Below are 26,652 nucleotides of genomic sequence, written 5' to 3' on the forward strand. Positions count from 1 at the left end.
CGCTCTTCGGCGAAACATGGGAAGGAAGTTTCGAAATAGAACTTATATAGCGTGGGGTGTGTGGCTGCTTGTACTTTTAGGGACTGATGCCGATTTTATCGAGCCAGCCCACTGAGATACCATGCCACAGTTTAACATGAATACCCACTCAGACACGGTATGCTGACTCCGAGCCGACCAGTCCTTGTTTTATCCCTTAATGCCGAGCGCCAGAACAACAAGTACCATCTTTTTAACGTCTTTTGGCATGACGCGCCCGGGGATCGAACCCCGGACCATCCGCTCTCCGGGCGAACGCGCTACCACTAGACCACGGAGGCGGTCAAACGGTGGCAATAGTTGAGGCCACTGGAAAATGTCCACTTTCCCACCTTTGCCTTTGTTGCCTGTTTATCAGGAATAGGTATCAACCATAAAACATTCTATTAATGAGCTAGTGTAATCTGTCTTTTGACTTCCCTATATATTTTTATGTCCGCTGAAATAGTCACATATAATATAAAATTTTCCCTGTGTAGGATTGAAAACTATACTATTGATGAAAGTTATATATTTATGCAGATTGATTATGAAATAATGCAATTGTATTGTTCGTGGTAATTTATACTCCTGGTACGATCAGTCAATTGTAACAGCGAGGGTTTTGCATCCTGATTGGATATTACGTCATGGCAAACACAGCTGCAACCATGTATTTTACAATTACTCTATTACCATTGTGTCACGGGAGTGAATTCTGTGATTATATGTTTTGATGTATTTGGTCCGAGGCCGTTACCCCGAAGACCAAACATTGTGCGCAAATATGGCAGATTTTGAGGAGTTGTATTCTACTTAAACCTGAATTCGGTACTTTTCGGGATACCTGGGGCTAATGAAGTTTTGTTCCGACTATTGGCGTCCTGAAACTAGAGTCACGACCCAAGTGAAGTATCAGTACGTACCTAAAGACTGAAAAAGACGGAGGGTTCTCTCGATATTTCACCGTCGGTGGTTGTACCATGTGACTCCGGTGATGATTATTTCTTAACGCAAAACGGATATTCACAAATGCCGTTCGATAAATCTGACATAATTTCAGACATGCGGCTTGTGACATAAGTGAGTGAGGGCGGTCGGGTAGCCTAGTGGTTAAAGCGTGTGCTCGTCACGCCGAAGACCCGGGTTCGATTCCCGACATGGGTACAATGTGTGAAGCCCATTTCTGGTGTCCCCCGCCATGATATTGCTGGAATATTGCTAAAAACCATAAGTGAGTGAGTGATTTGGGTTTAACACCGCTTTGAACAGTACTCCAATTATATCGACGGGCACAGCTGCGGCAACCAACACTTGGTCGGCAATCGGCAGGTCGTCGTCGCACGTCGCCCCGATCTCCTTGGTCCCAAATGCAAGATTTTGAAGTGTTTTTTCTTCTTTTAGCCATCCACGTATGGTCCCTGTTGGAATCCCAGTTGAACGGCTGACGCTAGCTTGCGATTCACCCTCTCTCACCCGCCTCACAATCTCCAACTTGTCTTTAATAGGGTACGCCTGTCGCTTAGATTTACTCGCAGTGGTTGCCATGATTGAAATGGTAAAGACTAATGACTGACTGATATAGAAGATTTAACGTGCGCTTTCCGACTGTAGCGTATTTCGCACACGGGCCTGGCCAGACCATTTAGTGTATTCCGAAAAGGGTGAAAGTGGTGTGTGCAACCCAAGAAGGGGCTTTTAGGGGTTGCTTAATTATATTGAATTTTTGGAATTTTTAAATTTGGAATAAATGCCGAGGTGGGTGGAGGAGGGAACTAAGGGAGCCGGGTGAGGTGGGTGTTTGTATGTTTATTGGATTTTGGATTGGTAGATTAATTAGTTTTTAGATGCGCTTAATTAGGTCTGTTTTGATTAGGAATACGCCTAGGGCCTTGAACTTTTCTAGTTTATTTTGAGGGTTTAGAATTTCATCTGGAGTAGGAACCTTATTTAGATTGAGGGTGGTTTGTAGTGTGGTTCTGTGTGTTTGGTAGTGGGTGCAGTGGATGAGTGCGTGTTCTGTGATTTCGGGTTGTTTGCAGTGGGGGCAGTTGCCTGTGGTGTGCCTTTTAAGATTTTTTAGGTGGTCATTTACGTTAGTGTCCTGTTTGGAGTTTTGTAATTAATCTGTTTTTTGAGGGGTGTAGGATTTTAGGTTTGGCTAGTGGTTTTCTGAGCACTTTTTTGATTTGGCTATTTGAGTTTTGATATTGATTATGCCATTTTTTGGTTATTTTTTTGTTTGTTTACACTTTTAATTTCTGATTTTGAGATGGGTAGGTTTAGGCTTATGAACTAAGATTTATTTTATACCCTTCGTAATTACGCTATTCAAACAATGAAGTTCCGATGTTTTTATAGGTCTCTCACGGTTACCCAAGTCCGGATTAAAAACCGGAAGCCATTGTTTCGATTGTTGTTATTGCATTACACGCGGCCGGTTTGAAGTTCGAAGACATCTCACATGTTGTCTTACCAATCACTACAAGCTGAGGAGTATTAAATCAAACAATGCGGCTTATGTTTGTTGTTGCTGTGATTTGATTTTATGTGAGTTTAATGCCATATGTTTTTTCACAACCGGAACGAAAGGCAGACTGGTCTTCACGGGTCCCACGCAATTGGGATCGATGACATGCTTCAACAAAGTCAACGAGCCTGGTTTTGGTTTGTTGTTTTACGCCGCACTCAGCAGTATTCCAGCTATATGACGGCGGTCTGTAAATAATCGAGTCTGGACCAGACAATCCAGTGAAGCACGATACAGTTTTATAAAGTTAATCATTGATCTTCAAATACCGGAATTGTGACTGCCTGATGGGGCTACGTTGACGTGGATTTAGAATTTAGGAGTAGCTCGAATGGGTAAACTAGGGTATGATGATGAAAAAAGGTACACGTAAGCTTGACTTGTTACCTCTTCAACAAAACGGTATCCAAGATTTGGTTAGTTGGTTTGTTGTTTAACGCCGCACTCAGCAGTATTCCAGCTATATGACGGCAGTCTGTAAATAATCGAGTCTGGACCAGACAATCCAGTGATTAATATCATGAGCATCGATCCACGCATTTGGGATCGATGGCATGAATCATCCAAGTCAGCGAGTCTGACCACCTGATCCCGTTAGTCGCCTTTTACGACAAGCATAGTCGCCTTTTACGGCAAGCATGGGTTGCTGAAGACCTATTCTACCCCGGATCCAACAATAATCGTAATATGGAAGCACCCGAATGCGGCAAATAAAGTCAAGTAAGCGCCCTGGTTTGAGATCTGTATGTACAATAGTTCATATTATTTGAAAGTACACATCCTAATAGACATATGACATTTATATCGAAGTACACATTCAATGAGAATTTTCCGTGAGTTATATTTACCGATACAAAAAATCCCGATGAAATGGAAAGTGTTTTTGACGTCAAAACAAAATTGACGGAAATAGTCGTGATTAGTTTATAGGCATACTGTGTCAAAGTTTATGCAACAATACGAATGACCGTTTGGAATGTATATTTTAAAGAAATCCCGGTTACGTCAATGTAAGCGTCAGTGTCCGTGCTCTTTCATTAGTGATAAAAACAACTTCGGGATAGTTGACATCGGACATTTTCAAAGGAAGGCTGGCTAAACAGCCCTAAAAATACTCAAATTGACATCACTCAATATCGGACTTCATTATTATTTCTTAATAATTAACAAGATTATAATAACGTACTACCACCCAAGAGTAAGTACATGCAGATTCAATCAAAATCGTTGAAACGTTTTCATGGGCAGCAAATCTATTCAACAAATCTATTTTTAATCATTCGTAACTTGGGCGCCGTATGTCATACAAGCATATATTGCTTCGTTGTGCAATCACACAGACCGCTTAATTAATTATACTTCGGGTGTTATGGTGTGTTTTTCATGGTTTAAATCTAACTTATAAAAAGCTTTAAAAGAGATGTAATTGGACAATTTTTTACTTGAATTTGAAAGCTCTAGAAGCGTAGATTAGTCATTATTTAATACAAGGAAACTTGCACAGGTGAAAGAAGGTGATATTATTGTTTTACGGTACAATTATAAATAATATCTAGATCAAGTGAAAGAGAAAATTACGAAAACATGAATTACTTCGATTCAAGTACAGTCCGTTTGGCTCCAAATGAGAACGATGAATTGCAAAATAACTCGAAATCCAGAAAAGTGTATGAAACATCAATACGGTACTTGACCATGAATACCCTTTACCCAACAAAATCTGAATTTTGTTTATTTTAAGACCCATGACGGATGAAGTTCTTTAAGAAACTATCATGTAATTTTGTATAGAAATGTGTACATGACACTTAGGGGGGACAAACCGTGGAAGGAACATGTAGCGTTCACTGTATATATAGTTTATGTGCTCAAAACTGTGAACAAATTTGTTTTACAATGACCACTAGAAAACTTATATCCTCGTATCAGCTAGTATTTCGCACTTGGCTGCCTTACTTAGACCTTTGCTCAAAATATACTTGTATAGCCAGTCCATGAAATTTTGTCCTTCATATTGTAATATAAATACGACCTTAGAATGGTATTTACGCCAAGGTGCACACATGCCAGTTTATTTCCAATACAGTTTCCCATTTCGTTCTTATTCCACTGAAGGAAAAGTTTGAAATAGATATTGATCGTAGATCAAGGAAACAAATGGAACTATTTGTCATAAAAGGAAAAATATATTCTTGGTATTAAACTTCAAATAAATCTTCAATATAAACGGTTTTCAGGCTCTCCTTTTTTCTTTTGGCCTAGCTAAACTACAGCTTGGAGGGGCGATACACAATTTAAAATTGTGAAAATAAAGAAGAATGCATTCATTTTGCTCTTAGATGAATAATTTTTTTTTAAGAATCTATTGCTTACTGAGGATACAAAACAAAGTAATTACCCCTATGTCACTAATCGATAATTCAGATAATGCGCGCAGAGTGAAATAAATATCAATAAAACTATTTAAAACATCAAAACGAAATCACATTTACACTCATTTTTTTTTCTCCTACAGAAATCGATTATCTATATTTTGTGTGTAAATCAAGTTACCTTTGTACTGTTGATGTAATAAATTGAACCGTTCGATATTCAAATAGATGAAGGTACAGTAAACTACGGTTATAACGAACTCAAAGGGACTACTAATTTTAGTTCGTTATAACCGTAGTTCGTTATAAGTACATATACAGCATGACTACAGCAAGTCGTCGGGACCAAAAAGTAAGTTCGTTATATCCGTGAGTTCGTTATAAACGTGTTCGTTATAACCGTAGTTTACTGTAAAATATTAAAAATCTGTGTTGTTTAATATTGGATCCATTTTGACAGCTTTCTCATTGTGAAACATTCCATTCCCTTATTCAACTATATGCTCATTATTTTCTTGGAATATCAAGCCTTCAAACAGATATGAAAAACACATAAGTCAACATACCAAAATTAGAAAACTGCGCCAAATACTCTAACAGTGTTAGTCAAGTGAGAAGCGGTCTCATGCACTCGTCGGTCGCCGTGGAAATCTTCCAATCGTGATGGATGAGATATAGTTTCTAGTTCAGTCAAAGAGAATATTGTTATTTAGGAACTAAAACCACGTGTATCGGTTATATATACTACTAACATTTGATCAGCTGTTTCACGTGACGTCATCCACGTCACAACACGAAGGTCAAATCACGCGCGCCTCTCCAGACGACAAATTCACAGCGGCGGAAAACCACCGACCGTCTAATAAAATAACGAAATAACGAAAAGAAATTAAAGATTACTCATAGCTGACACTAGAGATAACATATCAAATTGAGTTGAAGACTTGCAATTAATTATCATACGATAATCGAGAGAACAGTCCACATCAATAATTTGTAAATCTAATATTAATTAGATCTAACATCTGTGGCAGAATGTTGGAAATACGAGCTTTCGTGTAATGATAATATATTTCATTTTCTGATGATATTTATAATTAATTAATGAATCTTCATGACATGTATGTATACATAATTTGTTATCAATTATCTTGAACAATCACAGCATGTACCATGTACATTAGACTCATGGAAAATACGAATTATTTGTCTATACGGGCCAGCATGTAGGACAACTGGTAAACGGCTCAGCTATGACGCGATCCTGCCCTGTCGATCCCTTTGGGCATGGCCATTCAATGTTTACTTTTTTATCATGAACCTCCAACCCATAAATATACACTATACCACCTTAATATTAAGGACCATAGCTATCTTTCCGTATCTTTGATTAGAATATTTTCTGTAAATCAGCACCATAAACAGAAAGACAAACTGAAATATCGTTCCTTTTCTATCGCCGTGCTAAATCGCCATGACACACAGTCGATAAACATATGCTTTGATTGAACAAAAAAAATTCCGTTGGCAGAATAAACGTCCGTAGTCTTACGCCAATAACTGTACAGTGGGGAAAAGTTTTTTCTGACAAGTCTGATCAGATTTCTTTTTCAAATTGGCTGTCTGATATTATAGTCACGTGTATGTGACATTGATGCATAATATTAATAAAAAAAATCGCCGTCATTCGCATGAAGTTCAACATGGCAGAAAAAGGTCGAGAAGTTGCAAAGGGACATTTTAACGGGACCATATATGGTCGCATGGCACTATGAGGGTGTGAAAAATGAGGGACCATATATGGACCCGTGGCACCAAGAGGGTGAAGACGTCATCAAGTTGCGAGCGCATGTTCGAATGTCCAGAAATGACGTCATGATAGAAAAATGTTTTATCGTGAAATAAACCACGCCTCGTTAACGTTCTTCATTGTTCTTTGCGAGTTATCGCGTAGCTGTCTTATATGTGTAAATAAATATACTGTTCATGATCCCTGGTACGGCATGTCCGTGATATTAAAGGCCACTAAACCTAACCACACCCCTTCAAGACAACAGAATAAGGCTCTGACTGAGATGATTTGTTGATAACAAGACCAATGGCTCTCCCTGTTCCGATATTAATGATATGTCAATGCGATAATTACACAGATTGCATCCTGAACGCACGATTGTCCATCAAGCACTTGTTATAACTTGATCAAATTGTACAAGTAGAATGATAAGGTATGTGGAGTGTTAATTTATAACATGGCCGGGAACGAAATTAGTAATTGACTTGTTGTGAGTTGGTGAGTGAGTTTGGTTTAACGCCGTCTCTCATGTACAGCTGACCGCCTCCGTGGTCTAGTGGTAGAGCGTCCGCCCGGAGAGCGGAAGGTCCGGTGTTCGATCCCCGGCCGCGTCATACCAAAAGACGTCAAAAGATGGTACTTGTTGTTACCCTGTCTGGCGCTCGGCATTAAGGGGCTAAAACAAGGACTTGTCGGCTCGGAGTCAGTATACTGTGTCTGAGTGAAATCGGCATCAGTCCGGACTAGTACAAGCAGCCACACAAACACATACACGTACATGCATGTCGCTATATAAGTGCAATAATCTTGGACGCGACGTTAAACTCCATTTCACCTCACCTCACCTCATGTACAGCTTTTAAATTATGACCTGCTTCGAAAGTAGTGTAATGTGACATCTTTCATCAAATGTCACCAGCGATTAAAAATGACACAGACAAGGAATAGATAGGTATATTGAGACAAATTATACACTTTTATAATCGGACAATATGAGATCAGATGATTTGTGTAAATTTGCATACAAATACCTATGACATTATGTTCACTCTGACGCCTCACAAGAACATATATTTTGCGTAACCCTGTTTCCTTCAAGTAGTTTGCAAAATAATTTACGAATATACAAAGACACTCTCTGATTTCCGATTTAGAGGTAGTGTTGGTTCATCGTGTTTTGAGTGTATTTCAATCTTTAATACTATCGTTAAGAACCCAGAAACATTACTGTAAAATAACATCCAAGATTCTTATACACAGGGAATGTCAAAACCGTGTCTTTTGATATCAAATATATAAGAACGAGTACTAGTCGATATAATTTTAAACTCTGAAGCAAGCAGAGGGCTTTTAAACTTATATCGACAAGTGTTGATATATGTAATCTCAGAAGACACGAGGATGAGAACCTATTTATCATCCAACATCATTCTTTCAAACATGAGCAGTGGTCAGGGTCTAGATTTTCGAAACGACCCTAGCCCTTAAATCATCGTAAAATTATCGTAAGGAAATCGAAGGCTGTCGTAGCCAATTTTCGAAACAATCGTAGCCCTAAGACATCGTAAGATTGTCGTAAATCTAAGATAGCCCCATACCTGTCGTAAGTTTATTTTATCTTCATCCAAGATGGCATACTTTGCAATCGATATACCTCAAACAAATAATCTGCTTTACGTTAAAACATTGACATTTCATTTTGTTAAACTGTGTGGTTCAAAGTGACATTTCGAAAACACGAAGAACGCATCAAAGAGTTCATGTCAGAAAGGTTCTTAATCGCGACAGCGATCCACAAAGCGATGGAGTCGATAGCTCACAATATATTTCTGTCCGAGTCCATGCTGAAGAAGTGTGAAACAACACTTTCTCGATAACTTGGGAAAGATTGAAACGAAAGGTGTCGGCAGGTTATTGTAACGACCGTGGCCTTATTTATAACTCAGTTAATCTTAATTCATACTCTAGTTGAGAGTGGGTTCCCTTGGCTCAATGTTACAGTTATGATCTAGTTGTTTGTTTGTTGTTTAACGCCGCACTCAGCAATATTCCAGCTATATGACGGCGGTCTGTAAATAATAGAGTCTGGACCAGACAATCCCGTGATTGACATCATGAGCATCGATCCACGCAATAGGGATCGGTGACATCACCTAGAAACGCAGGGTTCCGCCTATATATATTCTCGATCGCATTTCTATCAATTCTTTACTCTTTATTTTCGCATTTTATAAAATCATGTCAATCTACAATTTGACAAAGTGCAAAACCAAAAGCGGTTCTCAACAGTTTTTACATCTAAAATGGTGTGGGAAGAGCTGTACAGTGTAGTAGGAAATACATATGATACATATGTGTATATTATATTCGTTATAAAGGGTGTGTTTAATATTTTTTCTAGCAAAAGTCAGTGTATTTTGTTTCGTTTTAAAAACAACACCTAGATTATCTAAATTTTTGAAAGACAAATATTTGATAACAAGTGAAAATTATTTTCTGTTGAACAATTGCATTACGTAAAAACAGGTTACTAACGGTGTATATGTATTCCATTAAATAAAGGAATTTATTGAAATAGTAACAGGAAAACTTTCGCATCGTGTTTTCGAGAATGGCGATTTAAAAAAATGGGTTCTCAGGCTCTTTCTGGTATAAAATGTCGTCAAAATGTAACACATTGTAAACATTGTCCAAAATTCACTTTCCAATATTTCTTTTAGCAGAAAATGTTAATTGAATGAAATTAACTGATCAATATAAAATCGACATATATTTTAACAACAATAATCTTTTAATCTGGCATTCAATGGACCGATCTTAAAATAATAGTTAATTTTGAACTTTTTGAAACAAAGTGTCCATTTACCAGGTTTATGTTAAAATAAAGTAGAGCTACTTGCGGCCATGCAGCCGATAACATCGCTGTTAAGGAGATATGGTCACTAAAAAGGACTAAAAAACACTTACCAATGCTGTCCGACAAGCCAAACGTCATCGAACTGCATTTAATTTAGGAAATAGATTTGACACATTTACAAAAATGCAGTTATTTCGCTCCTCAACCGGATCTAAATCAACTCATACAAATAGGTTTAATAGCTCTGCTTAATTAAAATGATAACAAGGACAACATTATCTGTATGTTCACGTAACTTGACAGTTCCTAAATTATCTCCCTTTGTGAACGAAATTTAGTGTGTCACTTTCACATTTAAAAAAGAATTAGGGATCTAGATAGATATAAATAGAATTCATCATCGAAATACAAATAGCTGGATATTGTATTTGAGTCCTTTGTTTATTCGTGAAATATATTGGATATATAAATAACAAAACAAACTTAACAAAGTTTACATTGTCATTATAACTCGCTCGTGGGTGCCCTTGTTTTGAGTGTTCCAGGCAGAGGGGCTTGTAACGCAACAAATAGCAGCTACAAGATATATGGTCACACTCAGTGTCAGTATACTATATAAAAGGAAAGGGATGGAACGAGGACAACTCACTAAGTTTATTCAAGGACAAATTCCACAATGTAAATACCCCTATAAAACTATACACTCATTTCAAGCCGTTGGCCTTGACATACCCGCACTGACAAAAGTCGCGCCATTCATTTAGCAGAAAAAAACAATATTTATAGCCAATCAGATCATATATCGCGCGTAGCTGCTATTTTTGGCCCCTGTTACAAGTTACAAGCCCTGTGTTTCCCGGTATAATTGTAGTGTTTTCACTATAAACTTGACTTTTGACATAAACGCATACAAAGCAGTATTGTCAAACTGACTCAGCATACATCACGTAACATCAGACTTGAACACTCATCTTAAAGGCTGAACGCCTGCTGTTCGATCAAAGGTATCGCCATTGTCATTTAGAATAACGTCCCTTACTTTCGTCCTTGACTTCGTACGCGATGTGTTTATATAACGTTCTGCGCGCTCGCTAGATGACCATATGACGGATATATATAGCGAAGTATATTATTTCAATTCTAATAGCAATAGTGTGGTTACACTACACTTATTGATTGTAACAACTATTTGGTTTGAAAAATGTCCTTGCATGGCACACGAATGCTATTTGTGTTCGGGTAGTCATGGCATGTTTTATCATACGAACAAAACGTCTACAAGTAGGACATATGTAGGATTGTACGGAATGTCTGTCAAATAGTTGTATGTTAAACAAGGTTACCTGATAATGTGATCATGAATTCCGTGTCACTTCTCCATTTTATTGTTATTGTCAGTAGCTGGGAAATCCAAGTGACGTCGCCGGGAAACACCCCACTTTTTCACTCTCTAACACAAAAGAGTTCTCTGTCAGAGTTACGACAGGTATCGTAACTAACATATATAAGAAAGTTCCGAAAATGTATCTCATCTTAAACTTAAGAATGTAAGTTGAAAAGATTAATCGTAACTAAGATGGTTTTGAAAATCTAGACCCAGAGTGTAAAATGCAGAGCTAACCTGGTTCGATGCGGAGGGATTAGTGATGTCATTTGATTGTGACGTCATGGTAACAGATAGCGTCACAACGAACTTCAAATGATTTTGCCATTTCATAGCAGCGATATCTCTTGGTCAAGCCGCTTTTGGACGAAAACGATATTAAAAAACAATTGGCCCCATGAAATTCGTTATATAGTAATGTGACTATCAATTTCGAACTAACCTTATGGTGGATCAATGTTATGATATTTTCAAGCAATACAATCAGTTGTTTTAAAAAAGTGTCATGTCTGCAATATTTTCAGCAATGATGAAAGCAACAATGTCACTGGTAATAACACCGTCTCAATTGCCATTTGATTCCCACAATAAAGACAAAGCTTTGGCCACAAGGCATTACCGTCGCCATTCTTACGATATTTCACGTTTAGATTCATTGGAATTAATTTGTTTTTGTTCCATTTCACGAATAAATTTACGATACCTCCACCTTCTCTCAAGCAAACCTGCATAAAAAATCACAGAACACAAACTTAGAACTGCTGCCATGACAAAACTCCACCGGAAGCAGCTCTGTCCATAGCAATTCGTTTCTCCTTTTACTGGTATGGCGTTATCATAGATGACGCCAAACACCTTCTGAAGCAGCAAGCCCACTGCCGCATTGCCAATCATCATTGCACCCCAGTTCCTAGCAAAATACTTAATGCCAAAGAATTCACTAGTCATGGTAGGCGTGAGGCACCAGGTCGCGCCGTTCGGGATCCCAACTCCAAGAACCGCTATGAATAGAATAGGAAAACTGCCGGCATGGAATATGGTGACGGTCAGAACCGCTGTCTGGACAGCGGTCGCTGTCAAGATGACCACTGCCCGTGGAACTTTATGCACAATTAAATCCGATCCGAACCCGAAGGCGATTTTGGCTACGGTACCAGCGACAAAGTTGAGAGTTGTTAATAATGTGCTGTACCGTTCCAAATGGAAGGATTTTAGGTATGTCGTAATGTTGGTTTGAAACATCAACTGAAGACACGCGCACATCCAGAAGGACCAGGTCAGGAAATGAAAATCAAAGTTAAACAGGAGTTTCCTTCCTGTTATGTCTTGGGGTAGTTCGGGGTTGATTTTCTTGGGCTTTAGTTCATCAGGAATCTCCTCACTGGATACCAGAGACTTGTTCTCCTCATCTTCTGGAAGGACGCGGATGACGAGGAAGAAGATGCCCAAAATGTTAGCAGCAACAAACAGAAATGAGTTAAGGAGGTAAAACCCTGACAGGTTTTGTTTATCCTCGTCGTTGTGGTCGTGGCCGTTGACGAAGAGCGTGCCATAGATGAGCGCCACGAGGGCAGGTCCGCCGCTGAAGGAGGCGTCCAGAACACCGATGACTTTGCCTCGATGTTTGGCATGGAAGTTGCTTACATTGGCCATCATTGATACCATGTAGGTGAAGATGGCCCCAAGACCTGCCAGTAGACAAATAGAAACATATAGTCATTTCTGGGTACGTTAGTTGGTGAATCCTGTTTAATGCAACAGAAAGCAATATTCCAGCTATACCATTTGTGTGTGTTTGTTTGTTTGTTTAACGCCGCAATAATCAGGTCATATAGCGGTAGTTAATAATTGAGTCTTGACTTAACAATCAAGTGATTGACATCACGAGGTCATGCAATTGGGATACGATGACATTCATTCTAACATGTCACCGAGTCGGACTACCCGATCCATTCAGTCGCCTCTTATGATAAGCATAGCTGGGTCTATATCTTCACCCGTCATCCCAATGGGTGTCCAGCTATATCAAAACGGCCTGTTAATATTCGAGTCTTGCTTGACACACACACTATCCACCATCGAAGTACAATGACGCGCAATCAAGGAAGGCACAGAGACCGTGCACCTGATCCTCATTGTATCAGCTCAGACATGTACGACGCACAGGGGATGCTTGCGACTCATCCTGATCCGACTCCCACGGGATCACTGGTATATAAAAGTGAGTGAGTGAGTGAGTTGGGTTTTACGCCGCTTTTAACAGTATTCCAGTTATATCGCGGCGTGTCAGCTTAATGTGGGAGGAAAGCCCGAAGTGATGCAGGTCTCAGACGTTTACCACTTCGGTGAAACCTACGAGCACGGATATGGTGCTGACAAACCTAGAAACATAATCGGGGCGAACCGGGATTCGAACCCACAATCATAGGTTTCTGGCGTGCCCAAGGGACGCAACCCTGCACAGCGAATCGCGGCGCCTTAGACGAGTGGGCCAACCGTGCCCCCTGGTATATAAAAGCCCTGGGTAACGTTGTACAAAACAACCTTAGCGCTACGACTGTCGTAAGTCTAATTTATGGTATGGGATTTACGATCACCTTAGCGCTAAGATCGCTCTGAAAAACGGCACCCTGGCTATACACGCTATACATGATGTTTTAGTAATTGACGCTGCACTAAGCAATATTCCAGTTGTATAAGTCTGGACCAGGCAATCCAGTAATTCATCCAGCGATCAACATTCGTCGGGAGCGAAGATCGATCAAGTCACCGAACCTGATCAGGTGACCTCATGATCCATTAAAACACCTCTCACGACCAGCACACATTGCAAAGGATTTGGACGGTTGCATGCTAAGACTAATGCTACTATTACAACTTCTACTACTTCTGCTGATGCTACTACTACTGCCACTGCTTCTGCTGATGCTACTACTACCACTACTACTGCTATTGCTCCTACTAAGTACTACTACTACTACTACTACTACTACTACTACTACTATTGCTGATACTACTACTAATACTACTACTATTAGACCCGTGAAGATCCGGGACAGAATAGGTCTTCAGCAACCCATGCTTGTCGTAGAAGGCGACTGACGGGATGGTCAGGCTCGCTGATTAGGTTGATGCATATCATCGTATCCCAATTGTGTGGATCGATGCTCATGATGTCAATCACTGGATTGTCTGGTCCAGACTCCATTATTTACAGACCGCCGTCACATAGCTGGAATGTTGCTGTGTGCGGCGTTTAAAAACAAACAAACAAACAAACTTCTACTATTACTATTCTACTGTTGCTGGGGGCACGGGTGGCCCAGTCATCTAAGGCGCCGCGATTCGCTGTGCAAGAGTTGCGGCCTTTGGGCACCCAGAAACCTATGATTGTGGGTTCGAATCCCGGTTCGCCCCGATTATGTTTCTAGGTTTGTCAGCACCATCCCCGTGCTCGTGGGTTTCACCGAAGTGGTAAACGTCTGAGACCTGAATCACTTCGGGCTTTCCTCCCACATTTAGGTGACACACCACGATACAACTGTAATACTGTTAAAAGCGGCGTTAAACTCAACTCACTCAGTTACTCTACTGTTGCTGATGCTACTACAACTGATGATGATGCTACTACTACTACTACTATCATTATAGTGATTTGTTTCTTAATGCATTCTACATAATGGCGAGTCGGCGAGGGCTACCCAATGAAATCCTTTCGGATAACGGTATACATTTTGATGAAGCAACTTGTTGCTAAATTGGATACAAATAAGTGATATTTGGCTAATAGAGGGATGATCTGGAAGTTTAATCGGATGGTCAGACTCACTGACTTGGTTCATGTATGTCATCGTAACCCAATTTCATGGATCGATGCTCATGAATCAATCACTGGATTGTCTGGTCCAGACTCGATTATTTACAGACCGTCGTCATATAGCTGGAATATTGCTGAGTGCGGCGATAAACAACAAACAAACAAACACTATTACTATGACGGTAGACTTACCGAACAGCAAAAAGTAGATGTACTGCAGATATGCCTTCCCTGCATAGAACGTCTTCTGCAGTGTCGTGCTGTACAGCAGGAAGCCGCCTAACGCGGAGATGATGAGAGCCGCGAACGCCGTCCGCCGTGATCCAAATCTCTCGAACATGATGCCGGCCGGGAAACCAAGGGATGTTCCGATATTTCCCATTGAGGCGAGAAGCTCCACTACAAAAATACAATAAGGCCATGCATTAACACTGTAGGTATTACCACTGCACACTGGACGAAAAACGATGATTTGAGGTGAAATGGGGTTTAACGTCGCGTCCAAGATTATTGCACTTATAAAGCGACGTGCATGCACGTGTATGTGTGTGTGTGCCTGCTTGTACTAGTCCGGACCGATGCCGATTTATAGTGCTAGCACACTGAGATACCATGCCGCAGTTTTAACATGACTACCCCACCCAGACACAGTATACTGACTCCGAGTCGACCAGTCCTTGTTTTAGCCCCTTAATGCCGAGCGCCAGACAGGGTAACAAGCAGTACCACCTTCCGCTCTCCAGGCGGACGCAGTACCATTAGACCACGGAGGCGGTCAAGAATGATTTGAAATTTCCGTTGGATTGACAAGAACTTCCAAACTCTTAAGCGACTTCCTTTATGAGGGTGGATGTGGATTTTTTGGCATTATATTATTGTTCTGTTCTTTAACAACAGCACTTTACATTTGCGAAATGTATGTACATTTAGTGAGATTCCGGGGTAGAATAGGTCTTTAGCATTATTGTTTAACGCCGCACTCCGCAATATTCCAGCTATATGACGACGGTTTGTAAATAATCGAGTCTGGACAAGACAATCCAGTGATTGACATAATGAGCATCGACCCATTAATTGGGATACGATGACATGCATCAACCACGTCAGCGAGCCTGACCATCCGATCCCGTTACTCGCCTCTTACGACAAGAATAGTCGCTTTTTACGGCAAGCATGGGTTGCTGAAGACCTATTCTACCCCGGATCTTCACGGAGAGACAAGCATGGGTTGCTGGGTCCCGTTCCACAAAGCGGTCGTAGCTCTAAGCCGGTCGTAACTTCTATACTTTAACACGGGTCTTTACGCGTCGGGAGGTAATAGTATGCATGGTATGTGTTGTCGTGGCACGTGTCTGGCGATGACCCACAAATGCGTACATATATTTGTTAACAATAAATGCACTTTCTATTTTCATTTGGTTTTCATTTGAAATATTTTTTTATATAAACACGTATAATTATTATGAGCACGCCAGAATACTCCAGCAAAATCAATTTGAGGCAAGCAATTTATCCTGGTGACATATGTTTTCTATTGTTTTCTGAACAGACATGTTGAATGCTTATCATAACTTATTTGAACTGATATATATGTAATACAATCCACGCCACTAAGCGGGGACTGTTGCCCCAGTGGCATAGGTCACCGCCATGCAAGGATCTGTACGTCACAGGTTCGAAACGTTACGGTATTTCGTTTGTCAGCAGTCACCTAAACGTGTCCGATAATGATTACAAATTATAATGTGGACACTTCTTGTGGTCAAGAAGGTGCTCTTATCAGTCATGGGGGGGAGGCGGTCGGGTAGCCTAGTGGTTAAAGTGTTCGCTCGTCACGCCAAAGACCCGGGTTCGATTCCCAACATGGGTACAATATGTGAAGTCCATTTCTGGTGTCCCCCGCCTTGATATTGCTGGAATATTGCTAAACGCGACGTAAAACCTTCTCATTCACACTAATATAGGACGAATCAGGGTGATCTGACTCGCTGTATATTATATCAGCTACTGGCGAAAATATATGCCAACGTTCATGGCACATATTATCGCCAACCATCGCATACTATCACCGGCGACGATATATGTGAGTGGGTATTGTTTTACGCTGCTTTTAGCAATATTCCAGTTATATCATCAGAAATGGGCTTCACTCATTGTACCCATGTTGGGAATCGAACCCGAGTCTTCGGCGTGACGAGCGAACACCTTATCCACAAGGCTACCCCACTGCCCCTTTTATCTTATGAAATGGGGGGCGGTCGGGTAGCCTAGTGGTTAAAGCGTTCGCTCGTCACGCCGAAGACCCGGGTTCGATTTCCGACATGGGTACAATGTGTGAAGCCCATTTCTGGTGTCCACCGCCGTGATATTGCTGGAATATTGCTAAAAGCGGCGTAAAACCGTACTCACTCACTCACTCTTATGAAATGCGTAGTGTTGGAGTATACCACTTATACACTAGTTATTAACTAATGATTTACAAGTGACATCTGTAGATTGCTGTATAATTATTTCTCTGTAAAACAATTGAATGTCTGTGTACCTGTACGTGCATATATGTATCTATATGACACTTATTTTAAAAAGTATGTTTATTAAACTCTTCTGTACAATGCATGCTGTAATTTATATTGGGGAAACCTTGTTTATAAATCCCCATCCAAACACTTTACATATGATTGTAGAAAAATACTAATATACTGTTTAAATCATATGTGCCGTAACGGTTGTGTGCGTCTGAGTGAGTAGAAGACAGAAAGACAGACAGACGGACGGACGGACGGACGGACGGACGGACAGACAGACAGACGACTATATAATTATCCCCCCGACGTTACATCGTGGGGGGATAGAAATCAAGCGTAACATGTTTTCTATAATTCTAATGATGATGATCATGAACAACATAACCATCATCATCAACAACATCGTCATCTCCAAGTTTATCTTTTTTGCCGTCAATATTTGCAGTGAACTTAGGCGTATGCTGTCAATTTGATTACTCTGGATGTGCCGTAACAAATGACTGCTTAATCCAAAGTTATCAAGACTCGACGATATCCTGTACAAGATTATTACAAATCTTTCAGCCTTGAATTGCTCTGGATTACTTTGGATTACATTGGATTACATTGATTACATTGGATTTAATTGATTACTTTGGATTTAACTGATTACTTTTGATTTAATTTTTTTACTTTAGATTTAACTGATTATGTTGGATTGCATTTGATTACTTTGGATTGCATTTGATTACTTTGGATTGCATTTGATTACTTTGGATTGCATTTGATTACTTTGGATTTAATTGATTACTTTAGATTTAATTTGATTACTTTGGATTTAATTGATTACTTTGGATTTAATTGATTACTTTGGATTTAATTGATTACATTGGAATGCATTTGATTACTTTGGATTTAATTGATTACTTTGGATTTAATTGATTACTTTGGATTTAATTTGATTACTTTGGATTTAATTTATTACTTTGGATTTATTTGATTACTTTGGTTTTAATTTGATTACTTTTGATTTAATTGATTACTTTGGATTTAATTGATTACATTGGATTGCATTTGATTACTTTGGATTTAATTTTATTACTTTGGATTTAATTGATTACTTTGGATTTAAGTGATTACTTTGGATTTAATTGATTACTTTGGATTTAATTGATTACATTGGATTGCATTTGATTACTTTGGATTTAATTGATTACTTTGGATTTATGGATTACTTTGGATTTAATTGATTGGATTGCATTTGATTACTTTGGATTTAATTGATTACTTTGGATTTAATTGATTACTTTGGATTTAATTGATTGGATTGCATTTGATTACTTTGGATTTAATTTTATTACTTTGGATTTAAGTGATTACTTTTGATTTAATTGATTACTTTGGATTTAATTGATTACATTGGATTGCATTTGATTACTTTGGATTTAATTTGATTACTTTGGATTTAATATATAATTTTGGATTTAATTGATTACTTTGGATTTAACTGATTATGTTGGATTGCATTTGATTACTTTGGATTGCATTGGATTACTGTAGATTGCATTTGATTACTTTGGATTTAATTGCTTACTTTGGATTTAATGGATTACATTGGATTACATTTGATTACTTTGGATTTAATTTGATTATTTTGGATTTAATTGATTACTTTGGATTTAATTTGATTACTTTATATTTATTTTGATAAAATTAAATTTTATTTGATGAAACTGGATTTAATTTGATTGGATTGAATTTCATTTGATTATCTTGATGATTTAGGATTATGTTGAATTGATCTGGATTTGTTTTGTGGTTTGGAAATAAAGCAATTCGGTTAATACTTGTTGGAAAATATATTAAAAAGGAAGCGTTTTTTGTCATGTGTTATGTTTACCTACCCTCTGACTGGGTGTAGTTGAAGGACTTCTTGATGGCATTGGCGTAGGCGTTGAAGGCGAACACCGACCCCGCCACACCCATCCCGATACACCCGACCACGAGGCCCACAATCCGGAGAACAGTATCCTTGCTTATACGCGCCATTCTGGAACAAGGATGGTCGCGTCGGTTCTCCTCTATTTCCAACGTTGAATCGAAGATAGTATCAATTTTGATAAGTTAAGATGAAACCAATTAAAAAATCATGAATTGAATGTATCCAGGCGATGAATGTTAACCGTTATCCAATGACGTCACTTTAAGAAATTGATTCAGTAACTCGTGAAATCCATTGCAGATGACACAGTGTTAGGAAACGACACGTAATTCCTGGAAAGCACTTAAAGGCACACTTGTAGACACACTCGTAGGCACTGTAGAAGTAGGTACGATCGTCACGACCATGTTATGTAATCCCCATGCAATATATTATGTGGTAAATCAAGTAATCTTGGTGATGTTGGTGCTCAGATCGTTGCGTTTTAAACGGCGTTAACTGAATATATTTCAATGCGTTGCTCCTAGTGGAGTACTGTGTGCACAAGCTGACACATCCTCCTGTCAATCAACAGCGTGGCGGAAACACATAATGGCAGCCTTCTTCATCATGTCCCACGCTGATCAGCAATATAGTTAGTTCGGCTCTACTCAGGTGATACGTGGCAAATGATATCCAGTCGGCTAGTCAGCTGGTATGTGATATATATGTTACTGACATTCTCTTATGTCGGTGTAAGTGATATCTCGGCGCATCTCAGTTCATCCCGTTTCGGGTCACGAGAGCAAAGTACAGGTATATTGATTGTCATTACTCATGGTGTACGTATACTTTGACCGACTGAAACACAACATTCTTGGTCATCTCTGTCATATGACATTCACTACACAGGCCATCTGCTGAAGATAATAATTAGATTGAAACGTGGGTAGTTAGAAACGGCTCCCGTGTAACATGTTACTGTTCTTGGCATGCACTGTTCTTGACATACACTGTTCTTGGCATGCACTGTTCTTGACATACACTATTCTTGGCATGCACTGTACTTGACATACACTGTTCTTGACATACACTGTTCTTGACATACACTGTCCTTGGCATACACTGTTCTTGACATACACTGTTCTTGACATACACTGTTCTTAACATACACTGTTCTTGACATACACTGTTCTTGACATACGCTGTTCTTGACATACACGGGGCGGTCGGGTAGCCTCGTGGTTAAAGCGTTCGCTCGTCACGCCGAAGACCCGGGTTCGATTCCCGACATGGGTACAATGTGTGAAGCCCATTTCTGGTGTTCCCCGCCGTGATATTGCTGGAATATTGCTAAAAGCGGCGTAAAACGTCACTCACTCACTCACTCACTCTTGACATACACTGTTCTTGACATACACTGTTCTTGGCATACACTGTTCTTGGCGTCCATTGTTCTTGGCATACACCGTTCTTGGCATACACTGTTCTTTGCATACACTAATCCTGGCATACACTGTTCTTTGCATACACTTATCCTGGCATACACTGTTCTTGGCATACACTGTTCACTGCATACACTAATCCTGGCATACACTGTTCTTGGCATACACTAATCCTGGCATACAAAGTTCTTGAAATACACTGTTGTTTGCATACACTGTTCTTGATATAAAGTGTTCTTGGCATACGCAGTTCTTGACATACACAGTTCTTGACTTACACTGTTCTTGACATACACTGTTCTTGACGTACACTGTTCATGACATACACTGTTCTTGACATACACTGTTCATGACATACACTGTTCTTGGCGTTCATTGTTTTTGGCATACACCGTTCTTGGCATACACTGTTCTTTGCATACACTTACCTGGCATACACTGTTCTTGGCATACACTAATCCTGGCATACACTGTTCTTGGCATACACTGTTGTTTGCATACACTGTTCTTGATATAAAGTGTTCTTGACATACACTCTTCTTGACATACACTGTTCTTGAAGTACACTGTTCTTGGCGTCCATTGTTCTTGGCAAACACAGTTCTTGGCATACACTGTTCTTTGCATACACTAATCCTGGCATACACTGTTCTTGGCATACACTAATCCTGGCATACACTGTTCTTGGCATACACTGTTGTTTGCATACACTGTTCTTGATATAAAGTGTTCTTGACATACACTGTTCTTTACATACACTGTTCTTGACGTACACTGTTCTTGACATACACAGTTCTTGGCATACACAGTTCTTGACATACACTGTTCTTGACGTACACTGTTTTTGACATACACTGTTATTGACATACACTGTTCTTGACATACACTGTTCTTGACATACACTGTTCTTGACGTACACAGTTCTTGACATACACTGTTCTTGACATACACTGTTCTTGACGTACACTGTCCTTGACATACACTGTTCTTGACATACACTGTTCTTGACATACACTGTTCTTGACGTACACTTTTCTTGACATACACAGTTCTTGGCATATACAGTTCTTGGCATACACTGTTCTTGACATACACTGTTCTTGGCATACACTGTTCTTGACATACACTGTTCTTGACATACACGGTTGTTGACATACACTGTTCTTGACATACACTGTTCTTGGCATACACTGTTCTTGGCATACACTGTTCTTGACATACACTGTTCTTGACGTTCTTGACATACACTGTTCTTGACCTACACAGTTCTTGGCATACGCTGTTCTTGGCATACACTGTTCTTGACATACACTGTTCTTGACATACACTGTTCTTGACCTACACTGTTCTTGGCATACGCTGTTCTTGGCATACACTGTTCTTGACATACACTGTTCTTGACATACACTGTTCTTGGCATACACAGTTCTTGACATACACTGTTCTTGACATACACTGTTCTTGACCTGCATTGTTCTTGACCTACACTGTTCTTGGCATACGCTGTTCTTGGCATACACTGTTCACTGCATACACTAATCCTGGCATACACTGTTCTTGGCATACACTGTTCTTGACATACACTGTTTTTGGCATACACTGTTCTTGACATACACTGTTCTTGGCGTACACTGTTCTTGACCTACACTGTTCTTGGCATACGCTGTTCTTGGCATACACAGTTCTTGACATACACTGTTCTTGACATACACTGTTCTTGGCATACACTGTTCTTGACATACACTATTCTTGACATACACTGTCCTTGACGTACACAGTTCTTGACATACAGTGTTCTTGACATACACTGTTCTTGACATACACGGTTCTTGACATACACTGTTCTTGACATACTCTGTCCTTGACCTACACTGTTCTTGGCATACACTGACTCCTCCCTAAGGTATTCTGGTGTAAAATAGGCCTCCAGTTACCTATCCTGGTCGTGGGTAGATCGGGTGGACAGTCTAGCTGACTTCCCTCTCATCGTACCCTGACGGCGTGGGTTGGCGCTTTAATATCATTGAATATGTACTATTATTAATAGGTCATCGTCATATAGCTGGAATATTGCTGAGTGTGGCTTTTAACAACAAAAAAGCAAACAAAACAATCGGGCAGCTGGTTAATAAAGTTTATACTTTCTCCTACCGAAGTCTTTGATTCTCTCATGGGTATAATGGTTAGCATATACACATTGCCGGAATATGAAATCATACTTAATCACTCATTTATTTTGTAAAAAGATTACGCGCAGTTCACACCCTTGCGACGAGTTTGGTAATATTCATGTCATGTTTGTTGTGCATTGCGCGCAAACACATCTCAACATGTTTTCTGTAAACGTTTATCAGCAAAAATGCAAGGGATGCACGGAAATTGCTTACAGAAAAAGTTTTCAGCACAATGCACGTGCAAAATGTTGGAAACAAGAGTGAAGACACTGACTATAAAAGACCGTACAAAATTCATCAGTGCATTACGAATTTTCTGACGTGAACGGAGATCGAAAAATGTCAAGATTAACTGCAGCTGACCGAAATATCGCCATTGGACGTTTGGAAGCAGGGGAGTCCCAGTCTGCCGTTGCAAGACACTTCAACGTTCACCAAAGCACCATATCTCGACTATGGGATCGATATACCCGCACTTATTCGACTCAAGATCATCCCAGAAGTGGAAGACCAAGAGTGACCACCCCTGCTCAGGATCGGTACATCCGGTTGCATCACCTTCGGAATCGATTTGCCACAGCAACGGACACTGCAGGACAAGTGCCTGGTATGTGAAGAATTTCCGACCAAACCATCAGAAATCGTCTGAGGGAATTTGGAATTCGGGCGAGACGACCAAAAGTTGGACCTGTCTTGCGACGTCTTCACTGTCAACGACGTGTCCGGTGGTGCAACAGAGTACAGGCATGGGATCTCAGGAACTGGCGACGCATTTGGTTCAGCGATGAGTTACGTTTTCTTCTTCAACGACGGGATGGAAGACAACGTGTATACCGACGTCGACATGAACGTTTTGCGCCGAACTGCGTTCGACAGGTGGACTGATTTGGTGGAGGGAGTGTCATGGTGTGGGGAGCCATATCCTACACGGGTAGATCACAGTTTGTGGTTGTCCAGGGCAATTTTACAGCAAACCGATACATAGACCAAATTCTGCGTCCTCACCTCCTCCCAACTTTGGACCGCCAGAGGAAGCTGTTCCAACATGGCAACGCTCGGCCCCACACAGCACGTGCAACAGTTAATTTCCTTGTTAATGAGAACATCAATGTCCTTCCATGGCCGTCCAAATCGCCTGATCTCAACCCGATTGAACATTTGTGGGACGAACTTGATCGACGCGTCCGTCAACGTCACCAGCGTCCCCACACACTAGCACAACTCGCCAACGCCTTACAGGAGGAATGGCGAAGAATTCCCCATGAAAAAATCCGACGACTTGTGCAATCTGTGCCAAGGAGGTGTCGAGCAGCGACGGCTGCAAGAGGTGGTGTGACCAGGTACTGACCATGACGCCCCCTTGTGGCTACACATGTGCAATGACTGAACTGAATTAATGCTGACAATGACGACAATGCTTTTGTCGATCACTGTGTCTAATTTCATTTGATTGTGTTCACGCATATTCTGTGTAGATATTTTACATCCGCTTAATAAATATCCTTATGTTTTAACTATGCTTTTCTTTTTTTGAAGAGTGTAGTTTAAAAGACTTTCGTTCACTCGTGTCGCTTTGTTCATCATGCATAATTATTCGCCATAAAACGACGTTCGCGATTCTATGTGGTTTAACACAACACTTGGATTCCGATCCCTACCGAGCTGTTGCCAGGCGGAGTTATTCAATATTCCACGGGATCAAAATAATTAATCATGGTGTTTGGCATCTATACCTCTCGCTACAACGAGCTGTGTTATATACCGTGCAAAATTGCTCGACATGTCAGTTGGTCACCATACCAGGTCATAACACGGTGTTCGTTGTGATGCATGCTGTGTTCTCAAGAGATGTTTATCAGCTGACCATGTTCTCTGTCCTCCTTGTGCTATAGTTCCCAACAGTTCCCGAAAGTTTCTGATTGTTCCTGACAGTTCCCAATACGTCCCAATATTTCCCAAAAGTTCCGATAGTTCCTGACAGTTCCCGAAAGGTCCTCATAGTTCCTGACAGTCCCCGATAGTTTCCGATATTTCCCGATAGTTCCCGAACGTTCCTGACAGTCCCCGATAGTTTCTGATATTTCCCGGAAGTTCCTTATAGTTCCTGACAGATTCCAACAGTCCCCGATAGTTTCCGGTAGTTAATGATTGTTCTCGATAGTCCCCGATACTTCCCAATAGCTCCTGATAGTTCCGATAGTTCCTGACAGTCCCCGATACTTCCCGATAGTTCCGGGTAGTTCCCAAAAGTTACGATAGTTCCTGACAGATCCCGACAGTCCCCTGTAGTTTCGATATTTCTCGATAGTTCCCGATAGTTCCTGATATTTCCGATAGATCCTGACAGTTCCCGATAGTTCCCAAACGTTCCCAATAGTTTCTGATAGTTCCCAAAAGTTCCCTATAGTTCCTGACAGACCCCGACAGTCCCCGATACTTTCCGATAGTTCCTGACAGTTCCCGAAAGCTCCCGATAGTTTCCGACAGTTGTGTTGATCCTGATAACCCTGATATTCAAGATGGTTACAGATAGTTCCTGAAACTTCCGTTAACGCAGCAACGAAGACGTGTTAATGTCTTACATCGGCACGCTACCCTGCAATATGTAGGTTCTGAATAAATACACAAACAACACACCTATATGCCACATTTATCCCCGGCTCGTGTACAGTCATATATCTTTCCAGTTGTCCGATGAAACAGCTGTCAGATCAACCACAATGGCGGTTTTATAGCAAAAGCTGCAAACACATCGACTTTATTAATATAAATTTAATAAAAAGGGCTCTACTAGACCGTAACTTCAAATATTCGGAGTTATTATGTTTTAAAAATGGAAATAAACTGGAATGTATAGAATTACGGGATCGGGCAGTCAGGCTCACTGACTTGATTCATGCATACCATCGTATTCCAATTGCGTGGATCGATGCTCATAATGTCAATCACTGGATTGTCTGGTCCAGACTCGATTATTTACAGACCACCGTCATACATCTGGAATATTGCTGATTGCGGCGTTAAACAACAAAGAAACTAAACAAATCCTATAGAAAGGTTTGGCAGAGCGTGTGTGAGGAGCGATTTTTCCGCTTTCCATCGCATATGCAAAATGATTTCAAATGTTAATTGCGTAAATACAGCTTGTTTGTTTCTTCCCCTGGTGGTTCAACGTTCTCCTTCTACTAGTCAACTACTCGCTGTGGAGACGGGTAGCCTGGATGTTTAAGTCAAACTGTTCGCTCGTCTTAACGAAGACCCGGGTTCGATTTCCTACCTGGGTACAATGCGTGAAGTCCATTATAGTGTCGGTCCGCCATGATATGACAGGAATATTCTAAAGCGGCGTATAACCTAATTCACCAAGTCATTTACTCTTTCTTCTGTCGCTATGAATTACAAGAGACAGAGACCCTATTTGAACGCAGCTGTCTTTACAACTAGCGGAAAAGTGTTGTGTCGTGAATCCTACTGCAGCGTGGTGAAGATATCGACTATATATTCACGCACACAGAAATTCCTCTGTTACAACTTTCATTAGATCGAAACAATGGCTAATTCGCGAGTACATTCTTCAACAGTCTTATTACATTCATAAAACTATAATTAATATAAACTGTTTATATTAATTTAATTTTCAATTTTTCAAATTTTTATTTTTTTAATTTAATTTTATTTTATTTTTTTTATTTATTTTTTTTTTATTTTTTATTTTTTGGGGGGGGTACGTTAAGAAATTTAGATTATTAGTAGATTATTATTATTACTTAATGTTAATCTCCGGCAGAAATATCTAGCAGTAAGTGAAAATTATATTTTGGACATACCAAATTATTTT

The 26,652-nt window shown here is 40.1% G+C and overlaps 1 protein-coding gene across 1 annotated transcript; it reads right to left on the reverse strand.

The window, feature by feature from the left end:
• Positions 1–9,991: 9,991 nt before the first annotated feature.
• Positions 9,992–19,960, reverse strand: LOC124137710 (probable transporter MCH1). The gene is made up of 3 exons (XM_046504131.2): positions 19,179–19,960; positions 14,963–15,169; positions 9,992–12,641 (listed from the first exon to the last, which is right to left on the reverse strand). The coding sequence occupies exons 1-3, from the start codon at positions 19,321–19,323 to the stop codon at positions 11,584–11,586; spliced, it is 1,410 nt and encodes a 469-aa protein (XP_046360087.1). The 5' UTR covers positions 19,324–19,960; the 3' UTR covers positions 9,992–11,583.
• Between the last annotated feature and the right edge of the window lie 6,692 nt (positions 19,961–26,652).

The sequence above is a fragment of the Haliotis rufescens genome, unplaced genomic scaffold (genome assembly GCF_023055435.1).
Source record: "Haliotis rufescens isolate VD_foot unplaced genomic scaffold, xgHalRufe1.0.p SCAF_29, whole genome shotgun sequence".
NCBI lineage: Eukaryota > Metazoa > Mollusca > Gastropoda > Lepetellida > Haliotidae > Haliotis > Haliotis rufescens.

Coding starts and splice junctions, on each gene's coding strand:
- LOC124137710 (XM_046504131.2), bottom strand. CDS start 19,323: ATGGCGCGTATAAGCAAGGATACTGTTCTCCGGATTGTGGGCCTCGTG. Junction 15,170..19,178: donor CAACTACACCCAGTCAGAGG/GTAGGTAAACAT, acceptor GTATTTTTGTAG/TGGAGCTTCTCGCCTCAATG. Junction 12,642..14,962: donor CATCTACTTTTTGCTGTTCG/GTAAGTCTACCG, acceptor GTCTACTGGCAG/GTCTTGGGGCCATCTTCACC.